The sequence below is a fragment of the Cygnus olor genome, chromosome 1 (genome assembly GCF_009769625.2).
Source record: "Cygnus olor isolate bCygOlo1 chromosome 1, bCygOlo1.pri.v2, whole genome shotgun sequence".
Taxonomy (NCBI): Eukaryota; Metazoa; Chordata; class Aves; order Anseriformes; family Anatidae; genus Cygnus; species Cygnus olor.
Genome location: NC_049169.1, coordinates 181,555,511 through 181,570,721, shown reverse-complemented (window position 1 = coordinate 181,570,721; position 15,211 = coordinate 181,555,511). Strand labels below are relative to the sequence as shown.

Here is a 15,211-nt window from a genome sequence, read left to right as displayed (position 1 = left end):
ACTCCCCTCTTTGTAGGTGAGGTGCTTCAGCCCTCTGATCATCTTTGTGACCCTCCTCTGGTCCATGTTCTTATGTTGGGGACCCTAGAGCTGAACACAGTACTCCAGGTGGGGTCTCAGGAGAGCAGAGTAGAGGGGGACAATCACTTCCTTTGGCCTGATGGTCATGCTTCTTTCCATGCAGCCTAGGATACGGTTGGCTTTCTGGGCTTTCAAGTGCATGCTGCTGGCCCATTTCAAGCTTTTCATCCACCAGAATCCCTAGGTTCTTCTCCTCAGGGTTGCTCTCAATCCATTCTCTGCCCAGCCTGTGTTTGTACTTGGGATTGCCCAGGTGCAGGACCTTGCACTTGGCCTTGTTGAACCTCATTAGGTTCTTATAGGCCCACCTCTCTAGCCTGTCCAGGCCCTTCCAGATGGCATCCCTTCCCTCCAACGTGTCAGCTGCACCACTCAGCTTGGTGTCATCAGCAAACTTGCTGAGGGTGCACTCGATCCCACTGTCCATGTTGCCAACAAAGCACCAGTCCCAATACTGACCCCTGAGGAATGTCACTTGTCACTGGTCTCCACCTGGACGTCAAGCTGTTGATCACAACACTGAGTGAGACCATCCAGCCAACTCCTTACCCACCAAGTGGTCCATCTGTCAAATCCTTGTCTCTCCAAATTAGAGACAAGGATGTCATATGGGTCAGTGTCAAATGCTTTGCAAAAGTCCAGGTAGATTACTTGAGTAAATTATATAATTTTAGTAAACTTTTAGTTGACTTTTGAAAGTGAGCTGTCAAAGCAAAATATCATGAAATATTTTACATTTAGCCTTCAGTCCTAAAAAGACATGTTTTTTTACAGCCAGGTAGGGCCTTCTATTTGCAGAAAAGACAGGCTTCTGTTCATTCCAAGCCTGGGTTCTTGTTAGATGTGTACTGTTGTGCTACATTTTCTTCAGAGACCTCTCCTGATCACTGCCAGGGAAGTCCAAGCATCCACTGAGGGAACTTCATGACTACAGGGTGTGATGCTGAAGCAGACAGTTCCCAGTCAGGACACAGTATAAGCTGGTGTTGCTGGTTCTTGCCTCTGGAGCATTCAACGTTGCTGCCTCACAGGATCAGGTGCTGTGTCACATCTGCATCACATCAGTTCTGGTCTATTTAGTGCTCTGACTGGGAGTGCTCCAAGTGAGGCTTGGGGTGACGTATTTATTTTTTTTTTAACTGTTCTGGAGCACTCTAAAGAGGTAGTGTTTTACCCAGTGCTGGAAACAAAATCAGACTCCAGTGGACAGAATACCAGAAACTTCTATACTTTGTTAGGCTTTAGCTCCACTTTCATTAGTACTTTCCCAAACTCTACGTTTATTTATTGGATTATTTACTTATTTATTCCCTCCATTGTTACTCTTTTCTCTTGGCTTTTGTGCAACAAGACTCCGAAGAAACTCTGAAAGCACCAGCAGGGGGGCCTGGTGCTGTTTGGGGCAGCTCATGGTCAACCAACTTCAGGTCTCGGCCCCACTCCCTTGCTCCGAGGAGCGCCCCGTGCCCACCCCACAGCGCAGCCCCTAAGACCCCACGCCGCAACCCCCAACACCCCACACGCCGCCGTGGCCGGGCCCCGCCTTGCCCAGGCGGCTCCGCCTCAGAGGCTGGGATCGGGGCTGGGGCCTCTCCCAGAGCCCGCCTGCGGCCATTTCGCCGTTCGTACCCCTCACGGCCTGCCCGGCCCTGGCCCCAACCCTGGCGCCGGGGGGACCGGCCTCGGCCCCGCCTGGTCCCCTCGGGGTTCCCCCGGGGCTTCGGCTCCCCCTCACCCAAGCAACGAGGCCGTGACTGCAGGTACTGAAACCACCGGGAACCCCCAGTGTGCCCTGGGATGCTCCTCTTGAAAACAATTCATCAAGCCGTTTAAGCTGTGAGTGCTGCTATATATGCAAAGTAATATTTGAAACATAGCTAGAAAGCTAAAAATACCTACATTTTAAGGAGATCGCACACTCTGTGCATCTGCCAGTCGTAGGGGTCTTTGCATGTGTGCACCATCAGCCTTTTCCAGCAGTGCACAATCCAGTTTCTTGCAGGTTTGGGTGAGAATCATCTCTGAAAGCCTGAAGTTTATCGTGTACATTATTGTGCCTCTATGTTTTGTTTGGCATTATCTGTGGAAGCACAGGGAACAAAAAGATTGCTTTGAATTGAATTTCCTGAAGTGTTCATCAGTCGTGGTAACAGTGATGAGAACTGTATTATGATAATGCTGAACAGTTGTAGGTACCAATATACCGCATTTATCATCTGCCCTTATTTTTTTTTTCTCATGCAGGGTGTATTAATGACAAAAGTCCAAAAGTGAATCAAGTTCATGACAAAGTTTAGAAGATAATCCTGTGAAATAGAATGTTTGAAAAGAAGCATTGAACCTAAGTTTATAAAAATGGAAGGATACAAAGTACTGAAGGTATTAGGAGAGGGATCCTTTGGGAGAGCTCTCCTAGTTCATCACAAAATTACTGACCAGAAGTATGCAATGAAGGAAATAAGACTTCCTATGGTAAGTGTTACAAATGCATCACCTCCCTATCCACGTTAAAAACAAACAAACAAACATAACTCTCCGTACAGTTTGGAAACTGAACACCTTTGCTGAGAGTTCTGTTTATTAGGCATCTGCATGGGGTATAGCTAGGCTGCACCTGTGTCTGATTTGATATGCAGAATAATAGTAAAACCTGTTCTGTTCCAGAAAACGTGTGGTGATAGGATTAAATGCTTGTTCCCCTGATATATTTGACTGGATTCCCATCAACTTCACTAGAATCTAGATTTCATCTGTAATACCTAAGGAAGAAACTAGCCTTATGTTATTGTTGAAAAGCAGTTATTCAGGTTACCTGCTCTGCATTTGGGTAACCAAAAAAATCACAAAATGGGGGACACTGGATTTAGTGAGGCTGAAAGTAAGTTAGTACCTGGGCACTTGGTGTTATGCTGAGTTCACACTATACAGCTGTCAGATGTTCCAAAGTCAGTGCTGATTTGTTGTTACATAGTTCTATGCTGTTAAAATAGTAAATCATTAACTGAACTAGGAAGACACCCAGGAAGAAGTCTTTAATTAATAATACCCCTTATATTAAAAATGATGGAGTTTTCAAGTTTCTAAAGGACTTGTTAAAATAACTGAAAAAAGTAAATTGAAGAACAATTCTTAAAAGAAATGAGGTCCATCATGTGTATATATGAAAATCTACAAGAGTAACCTTTATATAAATGTACTTAAATTTGCAGTCTTCATCTGATGTAGAGAACTCTAGGAAGGAAGCTATTCTGTTGGCTAAAATGAAGCACCCAAATATTGTTGCCTATAAGGAATCATTTGAAGGTAAATATAACAATTTAAAATATCTGTATTTGTTTAAAGTTGCGTACTCCTCGGGGATCAATGTTACTTTTTTTGTTGTTTATCATAAATGTTGTAAACAAAGCATGTGTTTATAATACATATTTATTAGAGTAGATAATATATAGCATGTAGTTGGAGCTTTATAGTAACAATAATATATTTATCCTGTTCATTAAATTACTAATTATTCTTAAATTACCTAAAATTTAGCTGATGGACATCTGTATATAGTGATGGAATATTGTGATGATGGAGATCTAATGCAAAAGATTAAGCACCAAAGAGGAAAGTTGTTCCCTGAAGACATGGTAAGAAAAGACATAGGTTTGAAACGAGGACCTAGCAATCCTTCTTCATGTAAACTGAAGCATACTATGTCACATAAAACAAGCCATAGATATACAAACACCTTAAATGAAACAAGATACTTACAGATAGAAGAAAAACACTACTTTGATAATTTCCAGCAGAACAAGATAAGTACTGGACTGTAAAAGGAGTAAGAAAAAAATTGCTGTCTGTATCTGCGGAATGCACAGACTGTTAAAAATACAGACAGGTTTGAATGCATAAATTTATGCAATCAAGGAAAAATTTAACACAAAGTTCAGTCAGAATTTAGAGCCCATTAAGAGGTACTGCAAATTGGAAGCAAATAAGGCCCTCTGATGAGATAAATGAAAATAACCAGGAGACTAAATAAAATATGTAGCAGTTAAACGTTTGAAGCATTCAGCGTGCATTAACTCCTTTTATCAGAGAAGCTATAAAGTTACTTCAGAGAAGGTTCAAAGTTACACCGTAGTGATTGAAAATGACTTCCTGTCGTTTAGAAGCATCATCTCAGTTCAAATGAAAAGAGCAGAATCCTCACCTAATGTAATACTTAGATTGTCCAAGTATCTCTAGGAACTTTATTTTGTACATTTAAATATAATACATTTCATTTTAGAAACAATATATTATCTCAGTGCAAGGCTTTTTAATCTGCTTATTTGCTATGGAATTGTAATTGGCATGCTTATAATTATACATATTAGAACAAGTTCAGAGGAAGGCCACGAGGTTGATCAAAGGGCTGGAGAGCCTCTGCTTTGAAGACAGGCTGAGAGGGTTGGGGTTGTTCAGCCTGGAGAAGAGAAGGCTCCGGGAGACCTTATAGCGGCCTTCTAGTGCCTAAAGGGGGCCAACAGGAAAGCTGGGGAGGGACTCTTTGTCAGGGAGTGTAGTGATAGGACAAGGGGGAATGGTTTCAAACTAAAGAGGGTAGGTTTAGATTAGATAAAAGTAAGAAATTCTTTACTCAGAGGGTAGTGAGGCACTGGCAGAGGTTGCCCAGAGAAGCTGTGGATGCCCCATCCCTGGAGGTGTTCAAGGCCAGGCTGGATGGGGCTTTGGGCAACCTGGTCTGGTGGGAGGTGTCCCTGCCCATGGCAGGGGGGTGGAATGGGATGGTCTTTAAGGTCCCTTCCCACCCAAACCATTCTGTGATAATGACCATCAGAGAGTGCCCTGTACTGACTCCCTAGCTTTGTTGTCGTTATATACTATTAGATTTTTCAAGATGCAGTAAGCATTCCTTCTGCCATGTTTCAATTATGCTTTTCCTTAAAGAATTCAGTCTTTTCGTGGGAACTGGAGGACACTGTGCTGGAGTTACTTCTAACTGCTGGGTATTCTGAACGTGTTTTTTTTTTTTTTTTTTTTTTTTAATCTATAGGTGAAGTAATCATTACATACAGTATTGAACCATTATAACTCTCCATTACTCTTTTCAGATCCTTCACTGGTTTGTGCAGATGTGCCTGGGTGTGAAACACATTCATGATAAACGTGTGTTGCACAGGGATATCAAATCCAAGGTGAAGCGTGCAAGTTTTTTTGCCATTTACAAGCTCTTCTGCATGCAAATGTTCAAATCCCTCTTCCATAAATTCCTGTTGCTGCTACATGCTATATTCTTCATTTGAACTAAAGAATATTACGTAGATGAAATTGCTGGGTGTATGGAATGATGTAACATTGTGGCCTTAAACATCATCTAAGTATAGCTATACCCTTCATATCCACACTGCTGATAGCACCAATTGCTTGTGGCAGGCTGCAGGTAATTTAAAACAGTAACAGAACCATGAAAAATGTGTATGGAGTAAACAGTTTGTAAATGTCTTGGCTTTTTATTTTTTTCTTACAATTTCCTAGCAGAAAGATAGAAATTCAGAAGAAACTGTGACCTTAGGGTTTTGAGTACAGCATTGAGATTAAGGCATTTCTAAGGTCTGATTCTTTCTCTGCTACTGATGCTGTGGCTTTGGGCCTATATAACTGTTCCATTTGCCTTTAAACAAAATGTAGTTCTTAACTTTTTTGTCTAGAAGTACTAGGTAAAGCGAGTAAAAGGAAATATAAAATATCAGAAATTACCATCTTCTTCTTTTCTTTGTATGCAAACTGCAGAAACATTTCCTAGAAAAATAGATACATTCTAAAAAAATCTAAGTATGTAAAACTGTTCTTCTGTTGAAATGCAGAACGTCTTTCTCACTCAAAACGGAAAAGTAAAACTGGGAGATTTCGGATCTGCGTGTCTTCTTGCACAGTATGTGGATATCTCCACTGATCTCAGTGGTGTAAAGTTTGTTTTTTTTTTTATCGTATGTAAGTAGTACAAAATGTTTTAAAGCATTACATTTCATGTGACTTCTCTTTGTCATTTCAATAGTCCTGCGGCATATGCTTGCACGTACGTGGGAACTCCTTATTACGTACCTCCAGAAATATGGGAGAGCATGCCATACAACAACAAAAGGTATTCATGTTTTCGGTGGTCACAGATAATGCCTGACTGATACATGTCTTTTTATTGTTATTTAAATCTGGCTGTGTAGCTGATCTGTATTTGGTTTGGAGAAAGTATTGAACTGAGCAAGGGGTAACTTCAGGGTTTTTTTTTGGGTGGAAAGGCCTTAGTTCCTCTTTACTTAGGTAACTGAAAGTACAGTAACTTAAGCCTTAGAAGTTCAAAACGAGGTGTCTAGACGTCCCTGTGCTTTTGTGAGAGTAAATACACGCATTCAAACACACAAACATACACGTATGTACGTGCACATATACATATGTGTATGTTTCTTTTGGCTTGTCTTATTTTTAAGCTCTTCTTGCCTGTCCTGGTAATTCAGGGATAATGGATACAGAACCAATGACTCCTAGATTTATAGAGCCCAGTTATTCCAGTTCTTATGTGAGAACTTCTGTGAGCAAACTAGTAGTAGCGTGTTCACAGCTTCCACACAGACTCCAAATTACTGTGTCCTTTTATATCCCCTCCCCTGGGTGTGTTCTGTGACCCTAGTTGTACCTGAATCTGATTTCCAAAATGACTCATTTTCACAGGGGAGAAGAGAGCCTTCTTAAGATTGATCTGATTCTCTCACAGGAATAGCATCAAGTTCCTTCTTTTGCAGGTGGCAGTACTTGCTTGCTGTGGAAGAACATGATTGTTTCCCAGTAGGAGAATGTTTATTGGCAGGGGCTAGAATTCCAGCTCTCGGAATTAGGATCCCGTGGCTGCCATCTGTTGTTTAGGGCCAGGTAGCACAAAGGCTCTGCAGTACAGAAAGAGATAAATATCATCAAAGCAAATTGCTTAGGAGACGTTCTGGGAATAAAAAGCCAACTACAATTGTATGACAGTCATCCTTATTTACTGTAGGATGGGTTAAAATAAGCAAGATTCTTTCCACTGGAGAGGCTAAACACATTATTGTATTGACTTTTATGATTACTTACATTTATTTTAGTTTACGTAATTCCATTATGTACACATAGTGAGTTTGACTTTCGCTGGGCTATTTTATTTGCTATTAAATTTTAATTTTTGGCTCCAATTTTCTCTCATCTTTCTCTATGCCTACAGCGATATATGGTCTCTGGGATGCATTCTGTACGAGCTGTGCACTCTTACACATCCAGTAAGTATGGCTTTATTGCTATTAGAGCACTTTGGAATTCCTTAAAATTTAAATAGCAGTTAATTGCACTTTGATGGATTCACAGCCAATTACATATTTGACCGATGTATTTGCTGCTGCTGCTGCTTCTGAAAGAGGGAAGTACTGCTCTGCCCTTCCCAACCCTTCTCCGTTACGTGCCTTCTGTGTTTCAGCAGCTCATGGACCTGTTGAACCCTTCGGTGAAACAATCATTCTTCTAAATTTTTAGAAAACAATTTATTTTCCTTTCTTGCTTGCTTGGTTACCTTCAATATCAGCGAGGTGATCTGGGGCTTACTAAGTCCAGCGGGTGCCAGACTGGTTCAAGATAGCTGTAGGGACGTTAGAACAAGCATTGCATTTTATGGGATCAAGGTGATCCCAGAAGATGGAGGCAAAAATATAATAAGTCAATATAATAAGGCAAATATAATAAGTAATAAACAGCTTGGTGCTTCACATCAGTGATTGATTGATAAACCTATTGCTTATCCAGTCAAATCAAACAAGTCACTGTTGTACTGGGACAGAGGGAAGCTGGATATATGGCTCTACAGGTCCGTCATTTCTGGGACACTGTGTTTACATCACTGATGCCATGCTTCCTATGTGGTAATTTCCTCTGGCTTCTATATACAGACAGGTGGCTAACATGAGAGGCCTTATCAGGATACGTTGTTTCGTCAAGAAAAAGGGGCTGTCCTAATTTAAGGTCGTTTTGCCTTACTTTTTTTGTTAGCATCAGTTTCATTTCATTGTTACTACTATACCTTGAAATCCTGTGTGCTAGCCAAGGATTCTCTACAGCTGCAACTGCTAGCAGGACAGGAGTTTAGAAGTTCATACTGCCTGTGACTGAGTAATAAGGACATGTGCACGGATGTGTGTTACCCTGAGTAGGTCTGTGGCAGTGTCACAGCTATTTAGGCAGTGCTTAGAGCTGGGATGTCAAGGAGTGGAGCATCTTTTCCTTTTTGGCAGCAGTGAAATGTTATGCATCTGTTTTTACGCGATGGTCATATCTGTTCTTGCATAGCCTGTCAGAGGTGATGTAAAAGGCTGCTGCACACCGTGGATGCTTGGCTGCAGAGCCAATGGAGTCTACCGTAAGAACGCTCTTTCTGCATGGAGATAAAAGTTCTCAGCCATTTTAGCTCAGGTTGTTGCCATCTGTAGTTTTAGCTGTCCCTACTGATACTGCAGTTGTCCAGTGACTTGTGCCTGGTAGCAGTAATTCCTGACTGAAGACTGATAACAGCTGGGAAAAGTAATAGCCTAAGCTATCTCATACAGATTGGCAAGAGAATGTTTGTGCCTTTACAAGATAATGTTGATTTTTTTTAAATCAAAATCTGCATCTTCACTGACTTACAGTTTCACTCTTGCAGTTTTTTTCTGATTTCAAGCGCACAAAGTAGAGGACAGTAGATGATCCAATTTTAATCTCTTTTTTCATACTACAAAAATAAAATTTGAACAATGCTAACTTTATAGTAGTAAACCCTACCTTCTTACCAGTTACACAGCTTATTACTTGCAAGAAGTATTGTGATCACAGTTTGCATATAAAGTTTTAACTAAAAGCAGATTTTTTCATACAAAAACATGAAGGAGTTACTGATGTGTTCACACAGGGTCATTATTCCACACCTCTGAATTACAGGCCTGAAATTCTCGAATTGGGATCTAAATCAGCGTGGTTATAGAGAGCCTACATAGATGCATACCACACGTTTTTGCATAGTAAATATTAAAGGTGCTCTTAAATTACATCAGTTTCTTCTCACCTTATTCTTAAACTGTGTGCTCTAATGTTCATTTATTTGTAACGCAGTTTCAAGCAAAAAGCTGGAAACACCTCATCCTAAAGATCTGCAGAGGATCCTACAATCCACTACCATGTCACTATTCCTATGAACTTCAATATCTAATAAAACAGATGTTTAAGAGAAATCCCAAGGATCGTCCATCAGCCAGTACAATTCTTGCAAGAAGTTGCTTGACCAAATTTATCAAAAACTGTTTGCCTCCTGAGGTACGGTATAATCTTTGTCTCTGGACTTGAACAATAGTATCTACGTTTTAGATACTAAATCGATTTATTTTGTAATTCAGTAGTGTATATATAACAAATGAAATGCACTGTTGTGTAGGTCCTATGCTAAAAGCCGTAAACATATTTGTAGGAAGGGTTTATTTTAAAAAGAAAAGTTGAGTATTGACATGATGCTGCTAAAATTAGACATTGTTAGCTGTCACAATTCTTTTGTATAGTAAGTCCATTTTTAACAAGTAACATATACAATAACTTGAGAAAGATTAGAATGGTACTGTACTAGTGTCTTTACATACACATTCCAGGTGGCAGACGAATTCAAGCAGACATTAAAGGAAACCAGGAAACATGAAGGCACGACACTGAGACCGCAAGGTAAGTCAGCAACCTTTTTCTTGATACAGGAATGCTAAAGCGCCTAGGAATTGTAAGATCTTCATTACAACTATAAAACATTAATATTATTATGCTGCAATCAAGTTTTAATTATTTCAAAATGTAACATTCTTGAACTTGTATGGAAAATGCTTGAAGGGTGTATGTTACATTCCAACATGAGGCTTCATATTAGAAGGTTTTTAATTGGGCATAGCTGAGTGCTGTACATCATTAGCTTCCCTCCATCAGAAATACAGTGCAGAGCTGGAATACATAAATTTTTAAGTTTTAGAGTTCTGCTAGAATTAAACTTCCCAATTTTAAAACAAGAAAAACTTTTAGTTGTTGCATCTGTTTTAAATATGGCAGGGCTTTCTTTCCCAGAATACGGTGAAGCAAGTTATTTTTCTTATTTAATTTTTATAGAGGATTTGTTATTTTTTTCTTCTGCATAAATTTAACTGCACCTGGAACTGTACATACTTGCAGTACTATTTTACTGCAGAAAGGTTCAGAGGAACTGAATAGTAGAGAGACTCCCTGTTGAGATTGAGATATGTTGACATATGAGTAATTTTCATCACCTGGTTCAGTGGTAATGATGTCATACCTCTCAATCATCACCTTACCACAGATGTTTGCCAAATGTACTAACTCTTGTATCTGTCCCTTAATGTCAGGTAGTGTTGCGGCTGGTGGAAGCTCAAATAAGAAAGAAAGTAAGGTGAGTATTCAGATATAAATATAAAATTTACATTTTAGCAATTTAAAATGTTCTGTATTATAGAAAAAAAAAAGGCATTTTGAAAACTTAGTAGGCTAAACCAAACCATAGACCAGTATGTCAGCTGTCATCTGCACTCAAATTGCAAAGTTCAGTTGCAGTTTCAATTTCACACCTTTGTAACATTTTGATGTTTTCCACGTTTAGCTGAGTTCCAAAGTGGATTTCATTATACCCCTGTCAAAAAAAAAAAAAAAAAACACCTCTCTTGTTTTTCTAAATTTTGGGATACTGCATAAAATAGTGCATTTTCTTTGCTTTTGGGACACATTTTGAACAGGCTGCTATAGAAACAGTCCAGTCTGGACATAATTCTCACTAGTTTTTAGTGCCCATGTGAGATTTCAGGTGAAGGGAAGTAAGTCACAGATGACCAAGAAATCACTTCTGGATAGATTATAGCAGAGCCTGTCCCAGCCAAATTGAGTATATTTTTCAAAATATGTTGCCAGGAGGGCAATTTTTTTTCTTTTAATGGGCTTGTCAATCTGAGAAGCTTAATAATTGGGTGCATCTTGTTTTCTTTTGGAATATGACTCATTTATCTCGATTCTCCTACTATTTTCACATGTTTAAAAAAAATCACTACATTTGTGCTTAGCTTGAAAAACTAAGATTGTCTGTCAAGAAAGGGACACATCAAGAAATGTAGTGTAATAATAGATGTAGCACAGTAGCACTTGCCATTGCCTTCATGGCGTCAGCAGTTTAGTTTTCAGATCCTTAGGCCAGCTCTCTTGTAGCAAAACTAAAATAATCAATGCCATGCTAATATTACTGCTTTGTTTTTCTGGACAACAAAGATAAAGATTAATGTGGTCCTTATTCTTTTAAAGCAAAGTAAAGATGAAAGTAGCAAGCATAGCAACTTGAAAAGTGAAAATATTTCTAAGGATTTGAATAAATGCACAAAGGAGCAAAGGAAAACTGATGCAGAGGGTAAGTCTTACAGTTTTAAGGCTTATGAATGTCATTCTATGCAGTGACATTTAAATGTCATTGATCCAGCCACTTAAACAGGTAAAGCATACAAGCCTGCATCTATATAAAACCATGCCACTGCCTGCTACTTCTGGAATTAATGTATTGACTCCTACTGCTCATCTGAGATTTAAAAATAATATAAATCTTGGCCAAACTGTTAAAATATTGTTTGAAAACATTTCGTACGGAGTAAATGCGTGGGGTTATTCTACACCCTTTTACTGAACTTATTAAAAGGGGTACTGACTTATTCCCATAGAATCAAATATGAAGTGCTGTACTCTTAGTACTAGTTTGAACAGACAATGAAAAACAGGTTAGATGCTGGTTATCATCTTCTTGTTGTTGCAATTACAGCAGAAACTTCTGAAGTCCTCCCAGGTATTACTGATTTGTCACATCCCCATAGGAGAAAATGGGAAAAGAGGTCATTCAATACCATAGTGGATGTCCTGGAAAATGCTTCCTTGCTTTCTGCCAGTTTTACATCTGAAGAGGTTAAAAGTAAGATTTAATTAAATGTGTTTTTATGCATCTTTAATTTAAGTAATATCAGTGCTTCTTCACAAATTTAAAAAGCCAAAGCTTTACAGGTAATAATTAAAATGATGTAAAAATAATTTTAAAGTATTCTATTAACCAACATTCCAGAAGTGTTTGTGATGAAAAAATACATTTGAGACAAACAATTTCTTAGTGGTCTTGGGTGACGGGAGGGTTGCAAAGCCAGAGATAACATTAGCAACCCTAAAACTGTAATCATCACTAAAAAGTTATGCTACCAATCGTCCTCTTAACATGCCATTTGTGGGGGTAACGCTGAAGATACTGTGCAAAATTAATTTGATGCAGAATGCAGCTGCTGGTCTTTCAAGTGCAGCATTCTGTTGGGAGCATATAACATCTCTGCCTCTACTTCTGTAGTCATTTAATATACAGATAATGCCAATGACAAGAACTACTGATGATGTACCTCAGATGTGAGGCAGAGATTCTTCCTTCTTCTGTATTAACAGCTTTTAACAAGAACGTTTAATATGAGATTTCCTCTGACAAATGTCTCAGTTTTAAACTGACCCCTACCATATTAGATTGTTACAATTATTTCATTTGATTTTGGAGATGTATTCTAAGTAAATGTGTATACATAAATGCTAGCGAAATAAGTAATACAGATTTGAGTAATCAGATGAGATTTGAGATGCAAATGTTACATGATGGGCAGTGAAAGAAGACAGAAAAATGCATGTATTTAGGTGTTCTGCTATTAAAAGGCACAAAAATGGCCACAGGCTCCTTTTTGTGAGCTTTATAGAGACACCAAATAAGCTTGCAGAGACTCTGGCTCCTCACCTGAGGTCTTAGTTTCCGCTGGCTCCCTCATAACAGAAAGTTGTAATGTTACAATCTCTAATTTTCTTTCCTCTTGATGTTGCTGACTGAAGTATGTTAGGAGAGGCCAGTGGTGCTACAGACTGCAACTTTTCTCCCTTTTTTTCTTTTTCTTAAATGTGTTCTTTGCAATTTGTGCTGCTAATGCCTTTTCATCTAAGAAGTATTTATTAATGATTTTATACCTAGATGGCTCTGTTATAAACTACAGTGAAAATAAGCCACGTAAGCAGTGGAACAAGGAAACACCTCGGACCCTGCTGAACTTTCTCAGTAACACAGACGTCAGCTTAGCATTTAAAACATACACAATTTATAAAACAGGTAAATCCCCAAACATTTTTGCAAATATGTTTATCAGTAGAGACTTTACGATACATAGGTCCTATGTATGGAGATAGTCTTTTGTGAAATAAACATGAATGCACATTTTGTTTTGTTGTTGTTGTTTTGTTTACCGAATGAAAAGTGGACTTTAAAAAAAAAAAAAAATCTAAACCAAGAATTCCTGAGTGATTGTACATCTCCAGTCTTTGTACATCTCTTTATGGAGGACTTTCACTTGCAGCTCGAAGGCGGAATGAGTTTGTGACATAAATGCAGAGACTGCAGAGTCATACAGTCTCCATCCGGCACAGTGTATGTGTTAGGGAGGTGCAGTAATAGGGCTGTAACCCCATAAGGTAATCCACCATCACTGAGTCGGTACTGCCCTATTTTGAAGACAGGATAGTAAGATGGCATGGCAAAAGGTAATAGTAGTCTGTAGATATGCATCAATGTAGTCATGAATACTTGGTGTCCACTTCAGTTTTATTAGTTATCTCCCCAGTTAGGTAATAGCTTGTACTGGGATTTGCAAAAAAACTGGAGACAAATTTGAAAGACGTGTTTATAAGTCTAATTTTATTTTTCTAAAATTAAGGATTTTGGTGACGCTCCTTTTTATCATTTCAAAGCTTCTGTAAATACATTAAGAGGTCCACTTTCTGATGAAACTGAAGCATCTGATGAAGTAGATGGGGAACACGAAGCTATTGTCATAGATTCTGAAAGACTTGAGCCTAGATCTGATGAAGATGACACGTATGTCCAAATAACATCCTTGTATTTTCGCTTTCTTTAGTTCCTTAAAGTGACTTTTCAAAAAGAAAATCCCCTTAAACAACAGCAGTATTTTTTTCAATTAATCTCTCTCTTACATAATGATATCAAATGTTACTACATTTTAATATCTTAAATACTTTCTTTGCTACGTTTATAGTTATTGATGATGTTGAGATTAAACAGGTTGCTTGTTATTAGCAGATTATTTTTGCTGGTGACTTTGCAAAAATGAAAGTAGGAGATGAAGTTATATCCACAGTAATGTGCAAACCCTTCTTGCATAAAACATCTTTCTACTCTGACCTTGAAATCAGATAAACAACAGCAACACCACTCACTAGTGGTATGTTTGCTGTATTTGTGTATTAATCTTCCTACTCTTTCATGCATAGTGCAATAAAATCACTTTCGAACCTACTTATTGAAGACATATTTTTACAAACTTTTCAATTTTTATGTTCTTTTTCTGTTCATGACCAGTTTTTCCTGTTTTTGAAAAAGCAGAGTATGTCAACATGTTCTGAACAGAAATGCTGTATTTTACAGATGTATGTAGCTTTGGGGGGGTGGGTATTAGGATCTCAAAACCTTAGTCTATGTCATTGTTTATTTTGGTGGCACTGGGACATGAACTACTTAAGTACGTATTACTGCAGTTCAACTGCAAGCCATTAATATCAATGCATATAGTTTCTTGGTGTACATTTCTTTGCTTCTGATAAAAACTTACTTGGGTAAATTCAAAAGGGAACCCCTACTGGTTTCTTAACTGCAGTAGTGCAGGAAGTAAGTCTCTTGCACTGAGATTTTCAACAGTATTTCTCCTAGTTATAGTGTAATTTAAATATATATATATTTATGAAGTTGGATTATTTTGCAAAATAACATTTTGAAATCTGTTTTTAGGGACTTTGAGGAAGATGACCCAGATTGGGTGTCGGAACTGGAAATGGTACTCAAACACAATGACTGAAAACTTACGTTTGGAATTTTTTCTGCAATAATGAAAGTTAGGCTAACCAATATGTGTAATCCAAATTGTATTTGTTGATAATAGTTGTAGTTACTAGTAAAATGGTCTTGCTCAAAAAAACCTGTGTGCAAGTTTTCTGT

At 38.4% G+C, this 15,211-nt stretch overlaps 1 protein-coding gene across 3 annotated transcripts; it reads left to right on the top strand.

Moving 5' to 3' along the window:
* The first annotated feature begins 1,660 nt into the window (after positions 1-1,660).
* On the top strand, positions 1,661-15,181 carry NEK3 (NIMA related kinase 3). Of its 3 annotated transcripts, none has more exons than XM_040543021.1 (16): positions 1,661-1,917; positions 2,326-2,553; positions 3,291-3,384; positions 3,616-3,713; positions 5,184-5,267; positions 5,937-6,004; positions 6,128-6,214; positions 7,322-7,376; positions 9,232-9,432; positions 9,759-9,828; positions 10,512-10,555; positions 11,452-11,554; positions 11,957-12,103; positions 13,181-13,315; positions 13,951-14,077; positions 15,005-15,181. In XM_040543021.1, exons 2-16 carry the CDS (start codon positions 2,437-2,439, stop codon positions 15,069-15,071), a joined length of 1,497 nt encoding a protein of 498 aa, XP_040398955.1. In that variant the 5' UTR covers positions 1,661-1,917; positions 2,326-2,436; the 3' UTR covers positions 15,072-15,181. The 3 variants fall into 3 exon arrangements, with proteins under 3 accessions (XP_040398955.1, XP_040398946.1, XP_040398936.1); XM_040543012.1 differs by having other exon boundaries at positions 1,667-1,917; positions 11,960-12,103; XM_040543002.1 differs by having other exon boundaries at positions 1,669-1,841.
* Positions 15,182-15,211: the final 30 nt, after the last annotated feature.